Source organism: Capra hircus, chromosome 18 (genome assembly GCF_001704415.2).
Source record: "Capra hircus breed San Clemente chromosome 18, ASM170441v1, whole genome shotgun sequence".
Classification (NCBI taxonomy): Eukaryota; Metazoa; Chordata; class Mammalia; order Artiodactyla; family Bovidae; genus Capra; species Capra hircus.
This window is the reverse complement of record NC_030825.1, coordinates 56,502,418-56,524,478: the sequence shown is the minus strand read 5'-3', so window position 1 is coordinate 56,524,478 and position 22,061 is coordinate 56,502,418. Positions and strand designations below refer to the sequence as shown.

The window sequence follows — 22,061 nt, the reverse complement described above, 5'->3', positions numbered from 1 at the left end:
GGAGTTGGTGATGGACAGGGAGTCCTGCGATTCATGGGGTCGCAGAGTCGGACACGACTGAGCGACTGAACTGAACTGAATACAGTCAAAGGCTTTAGTATAGTCAATGAAGCAGGTGGGTTTTTTTTTTTTTAATTCTCTTGCTTTTTCTATAATCCAGTGGATGTTGGCAATTTGATTTCTGGTTCCTCTGTCTTTTCTAACTCCAGCTTGTACATATGGAATTTCTCAGTTCACATACTGTTGAAGCCTAACTTGAAGGATTTTGAGCATTAACTTGCTAGCATGTGAAATGAGCACAATTGTACAGTATTTTGAACATTCTTTGGCATTGCCTTTCTTTGGAATTGGAATGAAAGCGAACCTTTTACTGTCTGTGGCCACAGCTGAATTTTCCAAATTTGTTGACATATTGAGTGTAGCACTTTAACAGCATTGTCCTTTAGTATTTGAAATAGCTCAGCTGGAATTCCATCACCTCCACTAGCTTTGTTTGTAGTAATGGTTCCTAAGGCCCACTTGACTTCACATTACAGGCTGTCTGGCTCTGGGTGAGTGACCACACCATCATATTTATCTGAGTCCTTAAGACTTTCTTGTTTAGTTCTTCTGTGTATTCTTGCCACCTCTTCTTAATATCTTCTGCTTCTGTTAGGTCCATACCATTTCTGTCCTTTACTGTGCCCATCTTTGCATGAACTGTTCCCTTGGTATCTCAAATTTTCTTGAAGAGGTCTCTAGTCTTTTCTATTCTATTGTTTTCCTCTATTTCCTTGCATTGTTCACTTAAGAAAGCTTTCTTATCTCTCATATTTCTCTGGAACTCTGCATTCATTTGGGTATATCTTTCCCTTTCTCCTCTGCCGTTTGCTTCTCTTTTTTTTTCTCAGCTATTTGTAAGGCCTCCTCAGACAACCACTTTTGCTTTTTTGCATATCTTGGATGATACATGTCGTAATGGTGGAGACACTAAGCAGTATAGAGGCTGGGGTTGGGGGCACTCGTAGCCCAAGCTGAAGACCAGGAAAGCCTGGGCAGATGAGGGCATGATTGAAATGCAATTTAAAAGATGTTTTTTGAAAAGACTGGATTTATTTATTTACGTATTTCTGGCTGTCCTGGGACTTCATTGCTGCACGCAGGCTTTCTCGAGTTGCAGAGACTGAGGGCTGCTGTCTAGTTGTGGTTCACGGGCTTCTCATTGCAGCGGCTTCTCTTGTCGCAGAGTACAGGCTCCAGGTGCGCAGGCTTCAGTAGTTGCAGCACAGAGGCTCGTTAGCTGTGGCTCTCAGGCCCTGGAGCATGCAGGCTTTAGCAGTTGTGGCGTGTGGGCTTACGTGCTCCACAGCATGTGAAATCCTCCCAGAGCAGGGATCGAACCAGTGACCGCTGCATCGGCAGTGGACTCTCATCGACCGCACCACCTGGGAAGTCCTGCATTTTGCAAGATTTTAATGTAGGTTTTCCTGGTATAGAAACAGAGATGGCCTTCCAGACAGAAGAAACAACCCATGCAGGAAAAAAGCTGAATCCAGTTAGAACTGAGAGCTCGGAGTGCAGGGGATGCATGAAAGATTCATTTATAGACAATAATTGGGCCATTTGTGAAGGGTCAAAGAGCTCACCCTGCAGGTGGTGAAGTGTGAAGGAGAGGGGAAAGGAGATGATGACGTGCGTCATATTCAAATGTTAGAAAAAAAACTGTGAAATTAAAAGTCACACAAAAACTGTCAGCCAGGCAATGACTGGGTGGATGGTGTGCTAGGAAGAGACCAATAGCATTTATACATTAACTCTTTTGTTCATCGGAATTTTTTTGAGTGTACATGCTGTGCCAACCCCCCAACCTTCCACCCAAACCAACCCCTCATCATTCTTCAGAGACTAAACTTTGGATCCAGCCTGCTGGGGTTCCAGTCCCCACTCTGCCACTTACTAGCTGTGAGACATCAGGCAAGTGTCTTGCCTCATCTGTAAAATGGGAGTGACAAATGTTACCTCCCAGGGCTTTTGTGAGGATGAAATGAATTTTCTTTATAATATATAATGTGTTTGGGACAGCACCTGCTACATTCTAAGTGTTGTGGGACTGTTAACTACTGTGTATTTGTTTCTGTCTGTTGCTATAAGATATTAGCCAGCATCAGTGGTAATATTAGGGTTTATACTGTGAGAGTTCTGGTGGCTGCTCAGAGCTCATGAAAAAGGTGAGGAGGTACATGATGAAGAGTTTAGACGGTGTTTTGTTTTGTTTTCTCATAACAGCTTTTTTTGAAATCTAGTGGGTTTACAATGTTATTTTCTTTTTTTTTTTTCAATGTTATTTTCAAGTGTACCACAAAATGATTCACATATATGTGTATGTGAATATATATTTATGTGTGTGTGTGTGTATATATATATATATATATATATATATATATATATATATATATATATATTCTTTTCCATTACAGGTTATTATGAGGTGCTTCCATGATAACTCAGTTGGTAAAGAACCCGCCTGCAGTGCAGGAGACCCAGGTTCAATTCCTGAGTCAGGAAGATCCACTGGAGAAGGTATAGGCTACCCACTCTAGTATTTTGGGGGTTCCCTTGTGGCTCAGCAGGTAAAGAATCTGCCTGCAATGCGGGCGACCAGGGTTCGATCCCGGGGTTGGGAAGATCCCCTGGAAAAGGGAACAGCTACCCACTGCAGTGTTCTGGTCTAGAGAATTCCATGGACTCTATAGTCCATAGCAACTTTCACTGCGCTTCACTTCGTGAGACACTGAACATAGCTCCCTGTGCTAGACAGTAGGTCCTTGTTGCTTGCGCTCAGTCGCTCAGTCATGTTCGACTCTTTGTGGACCCATGGACTTTAACCTGCCGGGTTCCTTTGTCCATGGGATTCTCGGGCAAGAATTGAACTTGAGTCTCCTGCCTCTCCTGCATTGGCAGGTAGATTCTTTACCACTGGCTCCACCAGGGAAGCCCAAAAATAAATATTTAAAAGGAAACAGCCACAAAACAAGAGGAGGGGACATGCCATGCTACAAAGGGCCACGTGAGGAAGTACCAGGGTTGGTCAGGAGACAGGGAATGAGGAAGCAATGTGGGCAAGAGCTTTTGTGGTCTCTGTGGGAAGGAATGGGCACTTCAGGATAAGCAGGTTTAGGACTGGCAAGCTGGAATAATTTCAGCAGACTCTGCAGTGGAGGAGCTGTCTGAATTGTCTGGGACCTCGTCCTGGCATGACCACGGCAGGAAACTGTTGTCCCAGACTCTGGGGACTGTAGAAGCTCCCTAAAGCAGGTGGCTGGGGTCTGGGTTGATCTGCGTAGGAAATGTACAGTCATTCACAGCTGAGTGGTTTATGATCTCTAGCAACTACCTAACTCTGAGAGGGGCAGTCCCTCCAGAGTCTGCAAGACCCCAGATGTTGAAACATCAGAATCACATGGTTACATGGTTACTACAAAGAGGGGGCAGAGACCGAAATATGAGGTGAAGGCACAGTTGGAATCCCTAGCTCCTCATTTTTGTCTCTCCCCTGAGATTCCCAAATCCTCTCTCAATCCACTCCGAGTCCTGTCTACAGCACGAACTGCAGCTCCTATGCAAAAGAACATTCCAAAGAGACAGTGATCATTGTAAAACCTTTGCACGCACAGATCAAAAAGATCATTTTCAGATTACACACGAAGGGCCAAGATAACTGTTGATTTAGGCCTAGGATGAAAGTTCAGACAGGAGACAGAGATGGGTGGTGTTGGTCCAGGGCAGAGGTGACTCCATTCTTGACCATGTATGCAGGGGACTCTGTGTATGAGACAATGAATTTGATGCTCCTTTTGGAATTTAGATCCATTGGAGGAGACAGAGTGTAAACAAACGGATACACTTGCAGGTAAAGAATGACCAAATGTAGAAGGTGCCCTGGGTGACTGGAGTGGGTTTCCTTAGATACGGGAGACAGAGACTGGCTCCCAGAGACCCTAGTTATATGTGTGCTCAGTTCAGTTCAGTTGCTTAGTCATGTCCGACTCTTTGCGACCCCATGAATTGCAGCACGCCACGCCTCCCTGTCCATCACCAACTCCCGGAGTTCACTCAGACTCACGTCCATCAAGTCGGTGATGCCATCCAGCCATCTCATCCTCTGTTGTCTCCTTCTCCTGCCCCCAATCCCTCCCAGCATCAGAGTCTTTTCCAATGAGTCAACTCTTCGCATGAGGTGGCCAAAGTACTGGAGTTTCAGCTTTAGCATCATTCCTTCCAAAGAACACCCAGGACTGATCTCCTTCAGAATGGACTAGTTGGATCTCCTTGCAGTCCAAGGGACTCTCAAGAGTCTTCTCCAACGCCACAGTTCAGAAGCATCAATTCTTCAGTGCTCAGCTTTCTTCACAGTCCAACTCTCACATCCATACATGATCACTTGATAAACCATAGCCTTGACTAGACGGACCTTTGTTGGCAAAGTAATGTCTCTGCTTTTCAATATGCTATCTAGGTTGGTCATAACTTTTCTTCCAAGGAGTAAGTGTCTTTTAATTTCATGGCTGCAATCACCATCTGCAGTAATTTTGGTGCCCCCCAAAATAAAATATGACAGTTTCCACTGTTTCCCCATCTATTTCCCATGAAGTGATGGGACCAGATGCCATGATCTTCGTTTCCTGAATGTTGAGCTTTAAGCCAACTTTTTCACTCTCCTCTTTCACTTTCAACTCTCTGCAGCCCCGTGGACTGTAGTCTTCCAGGCTTCTCTGTCCATGGGATTCTCCAGGCAAGAACACGGGAGTGGGTAGGATTTCCTCCTCCAGGGGATCTTTCTGACCCAGGGATTGAACTTGATTCTCCTGCATTGGCAGGTGGATTCTTTACCACTAGCACCACCTGGGAAGCCCTGGTTGTATAAACATGTCCACTCAATACCAATAACAGCTATTACTTGCTAACCTTATATTTCAGGCCAGAAGAGATGCCACTCACGTATATGCTTATTACATCCTTCAAAGAATGCTGGAAAGTGGCTACCATTTTAAGCCCAGTTTCCAGATTGGGTCACTGAGGCCCAGCTTCCACTTTTCCAAGAGAAGCAGAGAGGCTGTGGCTGAAGTTTGTGAAGGTCATTGTTGAGGCTCCTAAGGGAAGGGTGGGTGCGGCACATCTATCTTCCCAGTAAACTTCCTTGAACATTCCAGGATCTGGGAATGTGTGCTGCTTTTTTGTTTTTAAATTATTCTGCTTGTCCTGGGTCCTCATTGCTGTGCGGGCCTTTCTTTAGCAGCAGCGATCGGGGGCTCCTCTTTGTTGCGGTGCGAGGCCTCATCACTGCTGTGGCTTCTCTTCTTGTGGAGTATGGGCGCTAGAGCACAGAGGTTTCAGTAGCTGCAGCACACAGGCCCTAGAGCACAGGCTCAGTAGCTGTGGTACTCGGGCTTGGTTGCTCTGCAGCATGTGAAATCTTCCCAGACCAGGGATCAAACCCGAGTCCCCTGCATCGGCAGGCAGATTCGTATCAACCGGGCCACCAGAGAAATCCTGAGAATACATATTGTTAATGACCCTCACAGATAATTTCTATCACTGGGGCCTCCTTTACGTTTCTTCCCTTTTGTGGATGCTAAACTAGAGCTGTCTCATTCTCAGTAACATTCTGGTAAACAGGCTCTGGGTGCGCTCAGGAGGCTGATTTTTAGCCTCTGCCAATTTCCTCTGTCAGTTGTTAGTGCAGACAGGTGTGACATCCAGAGCAGCTGCAGCCGCTTTGGTACAAGAGGAGTATAGGTTTCCCCACCTTTCGCCCCCTTTCCATGCACACCTATCAGCACAGGGCTAGCAGATAGGAGAACCTAGTTCCCTGAAGGCTTTGGAGTCACTTTACTTTGAGACTTCTTGTTTGGGGCGAGAATACACTTTTCTTTATTGTGTGAGCCTAGGTTTGGGTTTTCTGTCCTTGTGGCTGAAGGGATTCTACTGAAGGTATGCATATGTGTGTAGGCAGCAGACCCATCAGGACAGGACAAAGATGCCACGATGGAGCCTCTCAGAAATGATGCTTAATGAAGAAGGCTTTGGCAGGTGAAGCACAGGTGGAGTTTCAGAAGAAACAGGGTTTCCAAAGAAACAGAGGCATGGATCTGTTCCAGAAAGTGTATTTGGATGGAACCAGCGTACAGAGCAGGACAGGGAGCCGTGTGAGATAAGGACAGAAAGGCTGAAGGGCTGGAACCTAATTCTGGGGTGGGGTCAGTTCTGTGACCCTTCTGGGGCTGTGGAAGGAAGGGGCTCAGAGCCATGACAGCAGGCAGGGGGCTGAGATGGCTGGAAACCAGGGGTCAGGAGAGTCAGGGCTCCTGGGGTCAGAGCTAATCAGCGATGCAGAGGACTCTCTGGCCCTCACACCCAGCTGTGGGGGAGACACTGTCTTTGAGGCATCACCAGTCCCACAAAAGGTAGAGACAGGTGTTGAGGGGCCACTGAAGCCCCACAGACCAGCGGAAGCTGGGCCCAGGGCAGCAGGCAGGATTCCAGCAGCTGTGGGGATGCGGGATGCTGGAGTGGCCACAACCTGGGGGTCAAGGCCAAACCAACTAGAAAGGCAGGTGTGAGCAGACCCTCCCTGGAGGGAGGGGGCTTCCCTAAGTGAAGCTGAGGCCAGTGAGCACTCAACTGGATACGAGAAGGCAAGTCCCTTGGAGGGGAACAGAAAGAGGGGACCACAGACTGGAAGACTGTGGAGGCTGAGGCGGCAGATATGGGGCCCGGGCAGCAGTATGAGAAGGAAGCAGCCAGCCTGTTCCCCCTCCCCCAGGAGGCCACAGTTGTGGCGGGGTCCCCAGAGGAGGTTGATTGTGACACTCCACCCCCACTCCCATCAGCCTTGGGAGGAACCCTGAGTGCTGGGATCCTGGAATGATCACAGGTGCTGTGAATCCAGCTGGGGAGGCTCAGGGGTCTGTTCTGGGACCTTCTTTTCTGAAGCAACCACATCCTTCTGGTCACCGGCTGGAGCTGGGACGGGTGCATCATCTGAAAACGGAGGGAGAACATGGCAGGGCTAGACATAGCAGTCCCTCCTCCCTCAGACCCGGAAGTCTGGGCCCCCAGCTCCCTCCCTGGGCCCTGGGCCCAAGGGGCCAGCACCTGTGTCCGGGTGGAACTTGAGCTGTCCCTCGGGGCCGGGGGCTGGGTTGTTGTGGCTTTGCTGCTGCTGTTTCCTCTGTTCCATTTGCAGAACAGCCTGCAGGGGTGGGGGAGATCACAGAGGCAAGATGGTAGGATGCTGAGTCTCCATGGCAACCTGCTGTGTGGTCATGGACCAGTCCTTTCTCAGGGCCCTCAGTTTTTCTCTTTCATTGAGAGTTGGGCTTAATACTAAAGATCCAGTTCTCCCTCACCTGTCATGGCTTGAGTCACACCTTTGGACAGGGAAGCCTCCTCCTCCCTCTTTGGCCTTCCCCTCCTTTCCTGCTTACAACCTCACTGCCCTTATCCAACATGGCAGCTGCACAGCAGCCAGGGATGAGAACAATGTCTGCCCTCACTCAAGATGGCAGCGGCTGCCACCCATGGATCTACCAGTGATTAACATAGTGGCTGCAGGCCTTCCCCACTTGTGGACACACTAGGACAAAGGCCACCAGGGAATCAGAGGATGGATCCATTTCTCTGGCCAGTCACCTGCTGCAGCTCTCTCTTCTGGGCCTCCAGGCGGCCCTGGGAACGCCCCAGAGCCTCGGTTTCCTGGCTGAGGCGCTGAGCCTTGGCATTGAGCTCTGCTTCCCGGGCAGCCAGCTCCTCCTCAAAACGCCTCAGCTCCTCCTCCGTGTAGGCAGGGTGCATCTCTACTGTCTGTAGGGTGAGAATAGGGGCCGTCGGCAGGGGGACTCCAGCCTCGGCCCTGCTGATGGAGGTTCAGAGAAGGTGGGGAGGCCTGGACCAGGCATGTGGATGGAGAGACCTAAGCTGGAACTAGGGAAAGGGGATAAAGGCCAGAGTTGGGGGGGAGAGAAGTTCCAGGGGGCTGGGGGGACAAAGAGAAAGAGAAGTGGCCAGAGACCCTGAAGGAAGGGTTAGGTCTGTGAGAGAGGGATAGTCAGGACCCAGAGTCGCCCGTGTCCTCACCTCCCAGCCCTCCCCGGTGTCCCCGAACTCCTTCCTCTGCGTGGATGCGAGGAACTCCTCCAGGGTCACGAGGCGGTCCTGGTTGGTGTCCACCTGGGGAGCCAGGTAAGGGTAAGCAACGGAGCACGACCTCCTTCCACCTACTTATCTCACTCCCGCCCACGGCCCGGGTCCCTCCACTCACATTCTTCATCACATGCTCGCGCATGCGCAGCCGCTCTTCCTCCATCTCCCGCATGTCGTCGTCCTCATTCTTTGGGTCGTACACCTTCTCCAGCTGCAAGGGTCAAGTGAAAGGCAGGATGTACTGAGAGGTCCAGGGTATGCTCCCTCCCAGGCTAACCTAACCCCCACCCACACACAGACACAGAAAACTTCAACTCCCATCAGTCTTTGGGATATCCTGCCACTCCTGGCAGCCTCTTTTTAACCCCAAGGACTGCTGGGAGTTGTAGTTTTCCCCCTGAACCCACATCCAGGGGGACCTGAGGGGACCCTGAGGATCCTAAGGGGACATGTGGTTGATATAGGCATCCTTTTCACCCACGGCCTCCAAGACACTCACCTCCTTGGTGAAGAGGGCCTCCAGCTCCTGCTCATCCAGGACACCATCGCTGTTGATATCTGAAGAAGAGACAACAAGGCTTCTGGGGGGACTGAGCACAGAGTGGGTCAAGTCCCTAAGTGATCTGCTAGAGAAGATCTGGCTGATGCAAGGTCTGTTCTCAGAGGATGGGCAACAGCAGGGTGGTTGTTAGGATGGTGGCCTTCAGGCTTCAGTGCCCCCATAGACCTGATGCTAGGACACCCCTTTCCCAACCAGGATCTCAAGAATGGAACAGATGAAGGTCAGGCTCCATTGGGACCATTCGTGGGCCCACTGTCTTGCAGAGTAACTTGATCTCTAGCTACCAGTGATCTGGCCACAGGATCAGCCCCTTTGCCCAGGATCCAGGGGTGTGAGCGGCACCTCCCCGAGAACCACCCCAGGGCTGACTCCCATCGCCAGAGAAGCTTCTCCCTGCCAATGTGCCGTATGTGCCTTGCTCACTGCCCCGACAGAGGTGGCCAGGAACCCTGACCTTGCAAATCCAATGGTTAGTCTTTAGCCTGCACCTTAACTTGACTTTCTGCCTTTGGCTCCCAGAACATCATTCTCTCCTCTCCAGCTGCCCTTATTTTCCTTAGCTGGCCCTGCCCTCTCCCTGACCTCTACACTTTGGTGTACCCCAGGGGTCAGGGTCGTCTTTCCTATCAAATATTCAGATTTGTCTATTACGGTTGCCACTAGTCAGATGGGCTGTTTAAATTTAAATCAGTATCAAATAAGATTAAAATTTCAGTTTATCAGTCCCACTTGCTACATGGCAAGTACTCAATACCCATAAATGGCCAGTGGCTGCCATACTGGGCAGCACAGAACATTAGCCATCAGAAGCAGAATTCAATTGGCCCAGACTTCCTTAGATGGGTTTCCCTCACATTTAATGCCATCCACAAGCTGCCTCCACACTTGAATACTCCACTGCCAACTCTCCATCACCACCTAAATGTCTAACAGACATCTCTTAACTTGATGTGAACAGACCCAGCTCCCAATCTTGTTTGCTTTTCTCTCCCATTCCTTCCAGTTGCTCAGGCCAAAAACCTCAGTCACCCTTGACTCTCTTGTTCCACTGCAGTCTTCATCCAGTTCATCTCTGAGTCCTACCAGCTTGACCTTCCAGATGAATCCAGAATCCTATCACTCTTTCCTGCTTCCATCAGCAACTCATGACTTCTGACTTGGATCCTGGTTTTGACCCTCGACCCCTACAGCCTGTCCTTGACACAGCACCCAGCACTCAGATGAATCCTGTTACCACCGGACAGGTGGGGTCAGTTCCTCTGCTCAAAATCCTTTTTCAGTGTCTCACTCAAGACAGAATAAAATCCAGCTTTCTCACTCTGACTGTAGAACTGCTCTTATCTCCCCAACAGTCCTTCCTATCATTCTTTTGTTTTGGTTGAGCCACTCAGCAGGTGGGATCTTAGTTCCCCGACTAGGGGTTGAACCCATGCTCTCAGCAGTAAAAGCTCAGAGTCCTAACCCCTGGATTGCCAGGGAATTCCATTTCTCATCATTCTCTTCCAGCATTCTGTTCCAGTGACCTTGGAAAACCCACCAAGTTCATTCTCCCCTGCCTGTGTTTGCTGTGTCCCCAATTTAGACACGTATCTGTGAGACTCAACCCCTCACTTCACTGAGGTCTTGGTTCAAATGTCATCTCTCTTGAGCTGTGCTGTGCCATCCAGTGGCTGCTAGCTACACGGGGCAAATGAAATTTAAATGAGCAACAATCACATGCAATGAAAAATTCATTTCCTTGACATTATGCTAAGTGAAAGAAGCCAGTCCCAAAGAAGACAAATACTGTACAATTCCACTTCTATGAAGTAGTTAATGAAAGAGTCAAAAATCATAGAGAAAAGAAAACAGAAGTAACTAGGGGCTGGGGGAAAAGGTCATGCGGAACTGATGATTAACACAGAGCTTCAGTTTTTGCAAGGATGAAAACACTTGCATAACAATGTGAGTGTACTTAACCCTACTGAAATGTACATTTAAAAATGGCTAACTAAGATGGTAGATTTTATGTCAAGTGTATCTTACTACAATTACAAAATTTTAAAAATTTAACTTAACTGCCCCCCCCCCCACTCTCCTGTTTCTTAGCTGTAAAACCCACATTTCAAGTCCTTAATTAATAGACATGGGAACTAATGGAACACATGGGAACTAGTAAGAACCTATTGTACGGCACAGGGAACTCTACTCAATACTCTGTAATGATCTACGTGGGAAAAGTAGCTTAAAAAAATAAGCTTAAAAAAAAGGCTAAAACTGAGTCACTTTGCTGTACAGCAGAAATTAGCACAACACTGTAAATCAACTACGCTCCAATAAAAATTAATTAAAAAAAAAAAGAACAAAGGATGCTGGGTTAATAAACTTCCTCATTCATTAAAAAAAAAAAAAGACTTCGCTGGTGATCCAGTGGTTAAGACTCTATGCTTCTACTGCAGGGGGCACAGGTTCAGTCTCTGGCTGGGGAACTAAGATCCCATACTCTGTGTGGTTATGGCAAAAAAAAAAGCAACATGGGGCTGGTGGCTGCTGTATTGGACAACACAGGCATGGAACATTTCCATCAGCATAGAAAGTTCTGCTGGACAATGCTGATGTAGCAAACACCTTTCCAGACCAAGCTATCTAAAAATCATCACTGCAGACCCTAAATTCCAACGTCCTTGTTTGCATGTGACTCTCTGATCATCTCCTAGAGAACCAACTTCACCAATTCTAAAAATGTACTTTTTTTGCTCCCCATATTTTATTATCCATGAAATTGGGAGGCATCTTATCACTGAGGGTGTATCAGTTTAAAGGGCAGTTTGTATAAAATTCAAGTGTGTCTTACACTCCAAGGTCACTTTGATTCACTGAAATAAAGTATTTGCCTGGTCACAGGCTCTGTGATGGCAGGGAGACTTTCTTTTGTTCACATCTGTATCCACAGGGTCTTCATGAAGCTCAGTCCTTAAGAGGTCACTTGGCAAACATTTGTTGAATAAATGAATCAGACCCTGCTAAGCTCTGGTGACAGGCTATAGCTTTTGTGTTGGGATCCTGGGCACACCTGAGGGGGCCCGGCAAGAACTGACATCAGGGGGCTTCCCTGGTCATCCTGTGGTTAGGACTCTGCGCTTTCACTGCCAAGGGCCCCTGGTTCAATCCCTGGTCAGGGAACTAAGATCCTGCAAGCCTCAAGGCACAGTCCAAAAAAAAAAAAAAGACATCAGGATATAAGACCCAGCACAGGCCAGATTCAGAGTCAAACACCTGCCATTTGGAGGTTTTGGAATTTGAGGCTGGACACAGAGGTGATGTTTCCAGACAGGAGGAGAATGAAGGGGAATATGCCCCTGAATTAGCATGCAGAAGGGGCTTCCTGGCTCCCTGGAGGCCTGGTGACTAGAGTTTAGCACCCCCTGCCCCCGACACCCCGCCTTTAGTGACAGGAACCCCGGGGGGACCAGGGCTTCTGTACTGCCATGAAGTAGAGGGGGGCGGTCCACACCTAGCCAGGCCTGGTTTGCTCTGTTAGGGATACTGATCAGTCCTTACAACCCAGAAGTCTGGTGTACCCCAGAAGAAAGGACCAGCTCTCGTATGCAGGATCTTGGCCCCAACAACAGGGAGCAACAGGGTCTTTCTGACCACCAGGGGAGAGGGGCTCAGCATTCTTTGGCCTTCTTAAGCCCCATGACATAAGGGAGACAGACCCCTTTCCAGCATTCAGGCCCCAGACAGCCCAGACAGGTCAGACCTCAGTGTTAGCCTGGGTCCTGGACTCCCTCCCCACCTTACCATGCAGTATGAAGAAAGTCTTGGGGTTAAACCTGTTGGGGTCCAATCCATCCAGTTCCTCCCACACCTCCTTCAGCTGGGCTTGGCTGCCCTGTGGAAGGGAGAGCCAGGGGTTCATGAGCAAGAAGGCTGGGTCCCACAGGATGAAGCTAGAGAGAACCCTTTACCCCCATCCCTCTAATGTCTTACCCCCAAACAAAAGAACTACAACTCCCAGCAGCCCCTGGAGGTAGCTAGGCACATTAAAAGGGAGCTCTGCCTCAAGGTCTGCTGGGAGTTATAGTTTTTCAGCTGCTTTCTTGTGGAGCTTGGAAAGTTGGACGTGGTGGGGGCTGGGCATGAACGGGGGTCCTCACAGGCACATTAACTTTGGGGTGTTCTCGGTGCCGGCGCTGTTGCTCTTCCAGCTTCCTCTCCGCCTCCTTCCGCTGCTCTTCCCCCAGGGACTCCAGATAACGGCGTCTCTCATGTTCCTTGAGCATTTCGTAGCGTTTGAACTCTTCATGATGGGCTGCGTCGTACTGGGCCAGGTCCCGAGTGGCCTGGGGAAAGGCAGCTGGTCATTCCCACCTCACCTCTACACCCAGTTCTTAATTCCAGCCTCTGAATGCCAGGCCTTTGGCTCTGAATCTGGCCCCTACTTCCACCTGTGCTGGGTCTTAGGTCCTGACGTCACTTCTTGCCCCACAACACAGAGCCTGCCTTCTTTGCTCAAAAAAAGATGAGGATGGTCCTCATCTTTCAAGTCCCCTCCACAGTCTCAAGATCTTGGAGGAATAAATAATAAGGAATAGCCCATGAGGTGGCTTATATGGAAAGCACTACAGTTAAGAGGGTCAAGAACCTGAGGGCTCTAATTATTCTGTCCAGGGTTCAAATCTAGGCTCTGTTATGTGAGCAAGTCCCAGTCGCTGTATGACCTTGGGCAAGTCACTCATTCTCTCTGGGCCTCTGTTTCTGCCTCTGGAAATTGGAGATAACAATACATAGTGGGTGGTACAGGGTACCCCCCATCCCATCCCCCCCCCCACCTCAGAATCCATGTGAACAGAACTGCAGAATGTGACTTTTCTTTGAAATAGGATCTTTGCAGATCTAATTAGGGAAGATGAGGTCCTGCTGGATGAGGGTGGGCCCTAATTCTAAGGACTAGCGTCTACAGAGAGGACACAGAGAGAGACAGAGAGAACGCCATGTGATGGTAGGAGTAGAGACTGGAGTGAGGTGTCTGCAAGCCCAGGAATGCTGGCAACCCCCAGCAGCTAGAAGTAGAAAGGAGCAGATGCCTCTAAAGAAACTTTGGTTTTGGCCCAGTGATACTGATTTCGGACTTCCGTCCTCCAGAACTGTGAGAGAACCTTTGTGTTGTTTTAAGCCCTGAGTCTGTGGTAATTTGTTACATGGAAGCAGTAGAAAGCCAATACAGCTGTTGTGTGGGGAACAGACAGAGGTTCTCAACCTGGGCTGACTGCGGTCCCCAAGGGACAGCTGTCAATGTCTGCAGATATTGTTGGTCATAGCTGGGGGAGGTCTACTGGCATCTAGTGGGTAGAGGCCAGGGATGCTGCTAAACACCACACAATGCACAAACAGCCCCACAACAAATTATTCAGCCCCAAATGCCAGAAGTGCCGAGAAACCCTGCTGGCATGCGTGAAAGGCAGAAGCAAGCCTATTTCTCAGTATGATAGGGGTTGAGACCAGGAGAATGACAGTGGGGCTGGAGGAAAGCAGAGAGTTTCCAGAATGTTTTGGAAAGAAGTGGCAGAAACATCCCTCAGGGACAGAGGTCAGGCATGGACCCAATCAAATGACTGCTATTATCTTTATAGCCACTAGATGGCGCTCCAGTCAGCCAGGAAAGCAGGCTCAGGTTCAGGCTAGGAGGAAGGGAGTGGGTTCTGTACAGGGGGTGCTGGGCAGCTACACCAGGGCTGTGAGCCAGGGAGAGGCAGAGGCGGAGGCAGGCCTGACTATCCCTGGCCACTCCCCAGCCCCACACTTGGCTTTGCACACGAGGCATGGTTGTGGATCCCACTTCTCACATGAGGACTATTTAGTTGCTGGGCTGGTCTAACAAATGACCGTCAATTTTGTGGCTTAAAAAACACACACTTATCATCTTACAGTATGGAGGCTGGAGTCTGAAATTAGTTCAGTGGGCTGCAATTACAGTGCTGGCAAAGCCGTGCTCCCTCCGGAGATTCAAGGAGAGAATCCTCTTTGCCTTTTCCGGCTTTTACAAAGACCTTTTTTTCCTGGCTGCCGTATCAGGGAAATGAACCTGTACCCTCAGCAGCGAAAGCTCAGAATCCTAACCACTGGACCCCCAGGGAACATCCAGAAGTAAACTCAATTTCTTTTCTTCTTTGCCACGCAACACACTTGGCAGGATCTCAGTTCCCTGACCGGGAATGAAACCTGGGCCATTACAGTGAAAGCCTGGAATCCTAACACTGGGATGCCAGAGAACCCTATAAGGACCCTTTTGATGACACTGAGGGCCCACTGGGATAACTCAGGCTCATCCCCCATCTCAAGATCCTCAACTTAATCACATATGCACAGGCCCCTTTGCCGCATCAGCTCATATAGTGAACAGGTACCGTCTTTCAAGGGGCCGTTATTTTGCCTCCAATAAGGACACAGAGGTGATCCCAGCCCCCCAGTCATAGGGGAGAGATCTGAATCCAGGTGTGAGTGAGGCCAACTCCTCCCACCCCCCAACTCTGCTTTCCTGTAGAGAATCTGGGGAAGGCATTTAGGCACAACCAGCCCTCTGCAGCCTGCCGGCCTGAGAGAACACCAGACAGGGGTGAGCAGGCTCAGTCCTGGGCTCCGTCCCCTTCTCCCTCTGAGGGCAGGCCTCTGCATTCAGGTCCCCTGCAAGTTACCGTCTGGATCAACAGCTCTAGGTCCCGGGCCTCGAATGTGTGCTGATTCTGAGGGTCCAGGTGTTCAAACTGCTTCAGGAGGTTCAAGTGATCCAACTGTATGTCTGGATGAGAGGGAAGATGAGGGGGAAAAGCATGAACTCATGGAATGTTCCTTCTTCCAAAATCCCTATCCTGGACTGGATGGGCTGGATGTGCTCTAAAGGAGGTCACAGAGGGCATGGAAGGATGTCACAGAGGACAGCATGAATGGGCCTGGAGCAATCAGGGAGGACTTCCTGCGGGAGGCAATGAACACAACTGAGTCTGATGCTGAAAATGATAATAACCAACATGTGTCAAATACATACTATATGCCAGGCCTTGCTCCCTAAACACATTAAATATATGAATGCATTTACTTTTCACAAAAGTCTCACATAGGTTCTGCAATTATCTCACTTTATGGTTGTGGAAACAGGCTCAGAGAGGGGAAGGAACATCTAGGTCACCATTTAAGAGGCAGAATGAAGATTAGCTGGGCTTCAGAGCACATGAAACTCAACCTCCTTATGGGTTGAACTGTCTTGCCCCCACATTCACACAGGGGTTGATGTCCTGACCCCCAGTATCGCAGAACTTATTTGGAGACAGGGTTTTACAGAGGTGATCAAGTTAAAATGAGGTCATGAGGGTGAGACCTAATCCCATATGACAGGAATCCTTATAAAAATGGAAAATCTGGGGGACTCCCTGGTGGTTCAGTGGTGAAGGATCTGCCTGCTAATGCCGGAGACACAGGTTCAATCCCTGGTCTGGGAAGATCTCGCATGCCTTGGAGCAACTGAGCCTGACCGCTGCCAACTATCTAGCCTGTGCTCTAGAGCCGGGGAGCCTCAACTACAGAAGCTCACTGCGCCTGGAGCCCGTGCTCCACCACAAGAGAAGCCTCTGAACGGCAACTAGAGAGTAGCCCTTGCTCTTTCATTGGTGGTCTGCCCAGCAAGGAAGACCCAGCACAGCCAAATAAATAAATTAAAAAAAATTTTTTTAGTACATTGTGCTAGGAAGAAAATTTTATCAATCGTCTACACAGATTTTACAAAGGTGGTGAGAAGGTGGCCCCGGAGGCGCCCCCTGCCCAAATCACCTAGATACCGGGGAGGGAGGCCGCCGGCCCCGCCCACCGCCCCCGCGCTCACTGGGCTCCTGCTGGGCGTCCATCTTGGCCTTGAGCAGCATCCTCAGCCTAGACACCTCCTGCCGCTTGAGCTCGTCCAGCTTGGTACGGACGTGGTGGCTGACGAAGTCCAGCTCCCGGCTCAGCTTCCCACTCTGCCCAGGAGAGAGGGGACACTGGTCAAGCCGCCTTCTCTGGAGCCTTCTGCAAGCTTTCTGATGCCTTCCTGGGGTGCCCCAGAGCCCCCAAGACAAGATCGACATTTAGCGAAGGCTGATTCACACGACAACCCCCACTCCCGCCCCTGAAACAGAGAAAGTGCTGCGTGAGCCTGTCTTTTTCGGGGGGGGGGGGGAGGGGGGGGAGGAGGGGAAGGCACAGAGGGGTGCGTACACTTGCTCAGAAGAGCGTGAGGGGAGGGGCTGGGATTGGAACCCAGCACCATACCACTCCAGAACCCGCCTGCCTACGTGGCCGCGTTTCTGACGTTATTTCCCACTTGTATGACCTTGAACAGGCTCTACGGCTGCTGTTTCTCTGGCTAGGCAGCGGGACGGGCTGGGCTCATTGATCTCTGGTTCCACCCATCCATTGTTAGGGGGTCCAGGTGAGTGGGGACAGATGAGAACCCCAGGAATGCTGGGAGGTTTGCGGGGAGCAGGGCTGCCTTCCTCATCAGTCCTGGGTCAAGGAGTTTGAGGTAGGGCAAAGGAGCAAGGTAGGCAGTCGTGTGTGTGTGTGTGTGTGTGTGTGTGTGTGTGTGTGTGTGAGAGAGAGAGAGAGAGTGTGTGTGTGTGTGTGAATGAGCATTCTTCTCAAGAGACTCTGCTTAGGGGATGGGGCAGGATATGGGCTCAGGGCTCAGTCAGTCCAGGGGTTGAGACCCAGGCCTCCTGGAAGGACGAACACTTCTACCAGGACCTCAGGGTCCGCCTCTGTAAAATGGGGAGAATCCCAGCTCCTCTGGAGGCGTAAGGCGAGAGTTAGAGGAGATGTGTGTGATGACAGCATCTCCTGTGTTTTGAATTCTTCCTGTGTGGACAGCACTTTGCTGAGAACTCACAGAACCAGCCCTTGCAGGGTGCAGACTGAGGACAGCCACTGTGCAGGTCCACATCCTTTACACGTCAGACAGTCCTGTCATCGCTCCACTTTACAGATGGGAAAACTGAGGCACAGTGCAGGGAGGCCACACAGCTGGTAGAGCTGATACTGGAAGCCATGGGCCACCCATATCCACGCTTAACCACACATTCTGTCTCCCCCGCCCCCGATCCTTTCTCAGCTGTGCAACCTGGAGAAGTGACTTCTTCTTCCCCAGGCTCAGACTCTGCGCTCTGAGCACGCATCTCCTCATCGGCGCCCAGCGCGCTCGCACCCAGCCACAGCGCACCTTGATGTCCTCGGCGTTGGCGGCCTGCAGCTTTTCCCGGAAGTGCCCATCAGTCTCCAGCACATTGATAACTTCCTGGAGGTACCGGTGATAGTATAGGCCTGTGTCCTGGGGCAACAAAGATGAACATGGCAGTGCCAGCCCTGGTCCCCCTGCAGATAGGACCCAGAGACCAGCCCACAACCCCGAGCAGGAGATCTGCCCCATGCGACACAGGCGCTGGAGCCAGTGACCTCGGTTGCTCTGAATCCCAGACAAATTACCCGATACTATGGGCCTCAGCTCTCACCTCCTCTTAGGTCTGTCTGTGCTGGAGATGAAATTAAAATCACATGGGTAAACACCAAGCCCCAAACTGCCCCCAGAGTGGACATACTGCAATTTATTGGCAAGCAGTGAAACATTCATTCAATAAGCATTCCACCCAGCCCCTACCATTTCCCAGGCACTGTTCAAGAGAACACAGCAAGGGAACAAGACAGACAAAAATCAGAACTTCCCTCATGGTCCAGTGGTTAAGACTTTGCACTTCCAACGCAGGGCGCGCAGGCTCAATCCTTGGTCGGGGAACTAAGATCCCACATGCCTCATGGCAAGGCCAAAAAAAAAAGACTGACAAAAATCCCCAGCTCCTAGTCCTAGCTCAGCCACTTTTCTTTTCCAGGGTCTCGCTCTTCCACAGACAATAAAATTCCCTACTTCTCAGAACTGTGGTGAAAAGTGATGAGATAAAAAGCCTGACACATAGAAAGGCTTTAGAAGACAGTCTACCATAGCAATCATTACACGTGTTGAGGAAAATAAATGGGAAGAGATTGCCCAGCTATGGGTGTAATAGCGTCCTATTGCTGCTCTAACAAATATCACAAACTAAGCGACTTAGAGCTGTAAAAATTTATTCCCTTACAGAGTTCTGGAAGTCACAAGTCCAAACTGGTTTAGCAGGACTGGGCTTATTGTGAAGACTTGAGGGAACACTCTGCTTCCTTGCTTTTTCCAGCGTCTAGAGGCTGCCTATATTCCTTGGCTTATGGCCTTGCCTCACTCTGACCTCTGCTTAAATCATCACATCGCCTCTGACACTGACCTTTTTGCCTCACTCTTCTAGGGGACCCTTGTGGTTACACTGGGCCCATCTGAACAGTACAGGACATAGAGAAGGAAATAGCCAACCCACTCCAGTATCCATTTGCCTGGGAAATCCCACAGACAGAAGAGCCTGGCGGGCTCCAGTCTGTGGGGTCTCAAGGAGTCGGACAGGACTTAGCGACTCAACAACAGAATACTTCAGTATACAGAATTGTGAAAAAGAAAGTGAAAAGTGTCAAGGAGAAAAACAATGTTTGCAGCATGATGTTTTTGCAACTCTTTCTGCACATGGATACACCCCTGTGTATGCCAGCAACTAGACATATATTCAGATGCAAGGGGTTTTTTTTGTTTCATAAAAGTAAAGTCATACTCTGTAAACAAAACAAACAATAGAGGATTACTTCTCCACCTAACTCAATCACACCTCCAAACACTCTTTTGCCATATATCGACAGATTCTGGGCGTGGACATCTTTGGGGGCCATCATTCAACCAAACAGAGTAGGCTAAATCCCGAATCTGCCAATGACTAGCTATGTGATGACTAGCAGGACTGCTAGGATGCCTACTTAAATTTCAATTTCAGCTAAAACAACAAATAACTTTCAGAATATGGATACTGCATGGAGGGCGTTTATATTAGTAATTATTCATTGTGTATCTGAAATTCAGTTTTAACTGAGCATCCTTTATTTGCCAAGTCTTGCAACCTTGGTTCTTGGTCAAGATACTTAACTCTGTGCCTCAGTTTCCTCACCTGCAAAGTAAGGTTAAGGAATACCTACCTCATAGGGGCTGTTATGAGGATTAGAGGAGTTAATATTGCTAAATATTTAACTCAGGGCTTATTTGTTGTTCAGTTGCTCAGTCCTGTCTGACTCTTTGCGATCCCATGGACTGCAGCATGCCAGGCTTCTCTGTCCTTCACTGTCTCCTGGAGTTTGCTCAAACTCATGTTCATTGAGTCAGTGATGCTATCTAATCATCTCATCCTCTGCTGCCCCCTTCTCTTTTTGCCTTCAGCACTTAGTAGGAGCTGTCAGTGCTATTATGGCTGATGTCATTGCCATTTATAACCTTCTATTCGCCTCAGAATAAAGTCTCCACCATGGTCCACAAGGCCCCGTGTGATTAGCTCCAGCCCGTCTCTGACTTCGTCTCCCCTTCTCTCACTCTGTCTCAAGCCACACTGGCCTCCTCTGTGGCCTTCTACTCTCTGCTCTCCTCCACCATACAGCCGTTGCCCAGGCTGTTCGTTCTGCCTGGAATATTCTTCCCGGCACTCCAGATCTCAGTTCAAATGATCCCTCCTTCCTCTTTGACCATCACTGCTGGTGGTCCACTCTTAGCAGCCCCAGCCTTTTCTAGTGAGCTAGGCTAGTCTGCGAGGGCAGGGGGCTTGCTCTAAATGAACTAAGGAAAAGGGAACTCAAGCTGCAATTCTGTGTCTGCAGAGAATTCATGGGGCAAAGGTCTCAGCTGCTGGGTGGGGACCTGCCACACCACACACAGGAACTCGGAATGATCTGTTCCAGAGACAGCAACATGTCCATTCCTAGTGAAAGCTGTAGGATTCGGGCCATGAATCATGGCACTTGAGGATCTTTTAAAGTTCCAAATTCCCTAAGACCATAGGTTTCATAGTGTTTGACAGACACACACTGGAATAAATGAGCATTTTCCATGCCCCATGCCCATCATACTTTAAACTACAACTCCCATGAGCTCCCTGAAGTGAGAACACCCTAGTTAGCTACCATCACCAGCTCAGCGTGCTACTGGGAAATGTAGTTTTTTGTTTTTTTTTTTCCTTCCCCCAGCTTCCTTCTTGAGGGGAGGGCGTCTTAAAGGAGCAAAGAGATTTAGGTGTGTGGGGGGTGGGGGGCAGGGGCCCGGGGGCGGGATGCAGATTTTCTATCTAAAATCTGACCTGATTCCCCATACCTTACAGTCAGAGAGAGACTTAAAATCTGACAGACACACACACACACGCCCTCAAGTTTTTCACCACGTCAAAGCCCTGGGACTGCAAAGAATGGCAGGCAAACTCCAAGCCACATCCGTAGCCACCCAGCGGCAACGGGGGAGCGGGAACTGTAGTGCCACCGCAAACACATGGCTGGCAAGCAGGGCAGGGCCACTCACAGGGCTCTCGGTCGCGGGCTTCTCCTCCTTGGGCGTCCCCCGCTCCAGGGGCACGGCCAGAACAGCGCGCAGCAGCAGTAGAGATGGCAGGAGGAAGAGGGCTGCACGGGGCCCAGAGGGAGGCATGGCGGCGTGGTCTGTCGGGGGCGGAGAGGTGGAATATGTCTGTCCCAAGACTCCTCCTCCCCCTGGACCCAGGAGTCTGGACTTCCAGCGCCGCTCCCCGCCCCCTTCCAAGAATCAAGATTCAAAGCGTTTAGTTATCCGGACCTAGGAGTCTGAGCCTTTCCTTCCTCAGACCCAGGAGTCCTGGCTTCCAGCATCCTCTTCGCTTACACTCGGGAATCCAGGGTCTCGACCCCCTCTTTCCCTAAACCCAAAGGTCGAGGCCCCAGCCTCCTTTTCTCCCAGGACCTAGAGGTACCGGGGTCCTCCCCCGAGATCCAGTTTTCCAGCCCTCCGGTCCCCCGCCTCCCTTCTTCCCAGGACCGAAGAGTCTAGGACCCTCCAGCCCCTTACCTCTCCTTCACCGCAGAGGGCGTCTTCCTGGCATAGGACCTCGGGAGCTTTCTTGGTGTTTTCCCCCCTAGGCCACGCCCACTTTCCCGCAGAGGATGCGATCTCAGCAGCCTGATTGGTCCACGCTGGCTCCAGGTTCCTCGGGATCCTGTCCAGCGGCTCCGCCCCTTGTCGAAGTCGCTGGCCTTTTCTCGAAAGCCTAGCCTCCTTTTTTGGAAGCCCTACCTTTTGACGCCACATAGCCTGCTTTTTAGGAGAAAGAACAGAGACTTCCAAAGAGAACTACAACTCCCTCTCGGACCGGGGCAAAATGAGTCTACTTCCGCGGGCATC

The 22,061-nt window shown here is 50.1% G+C and overlaps 2 protein-coding genes across 3 annotated transcripts in view; one reads left to right on the top strand and one right to left on the bottom strand.

Annotated features, from left to right (window-relative positions):
- Positions 1-22,061, top strand: part of TULP2 (tubby like protein 2) — a 63,023-nt gene that overhangs the window by 32,572 nt on the left and 8,390 nt on the right. The gene's annotated exons all lie outside the window — the stretch shown is intronic.
- Positions 6,128-21,970, bottom strand: NUCB1 (nucleobindin 1). Its single transcript, XM_018062749.1, has 13 exons — positions 21,729-21,970; positions 21,210-21,346; positions 17,973-18,080; positions 16,602-16,734; positions 15,421-15,524; positions 12,883-13,068; positions 12,527-12,617; positions 8,681-8,739; positions 8,300-8,392; positions 8,116-8,208; positions 7,672-7,842; positions 7,135-7,231; positions 6,128-7,020 (listed from the first exon to the last, which is right to left on the bottom strand). The coding sequence occupies exons 2-13, from the start codon at positions 21,333-21,335 to the stop codon at positions 6,908-6,910; spliced, it is 1,374 nt and encodes a 457-aa protein (XP_017918238.1). The 5' UTR covers positions 21,336-21,346; positions 21,729-21,970; the 3' UTR covers positions 6,128-6,907.

Coding starts and splice junctions, on each gene's coding strand:
- NUCB1 (XM_018062749.1), bottom strand. CDS start 21,335: ATGCCTCCCTCTGGGCCCCGTGCAGCCCTCTTCCTCCTGCCATCTCTA. Junction 8,209..8,299: donor GCGAGCATGTGATGAAGAAT/GTGAGTGGAGGG, acceptor CTGGCTCCCCAG/GTGGACACCAACCAGGACCG. Junction 7,021..7,134: donor CAAGTTCCACCCGGACACAG/GTGCTGGCCCCT, acceptor CTCCGTTTTCAG/ATGATGCACCCGTCCCAGCT.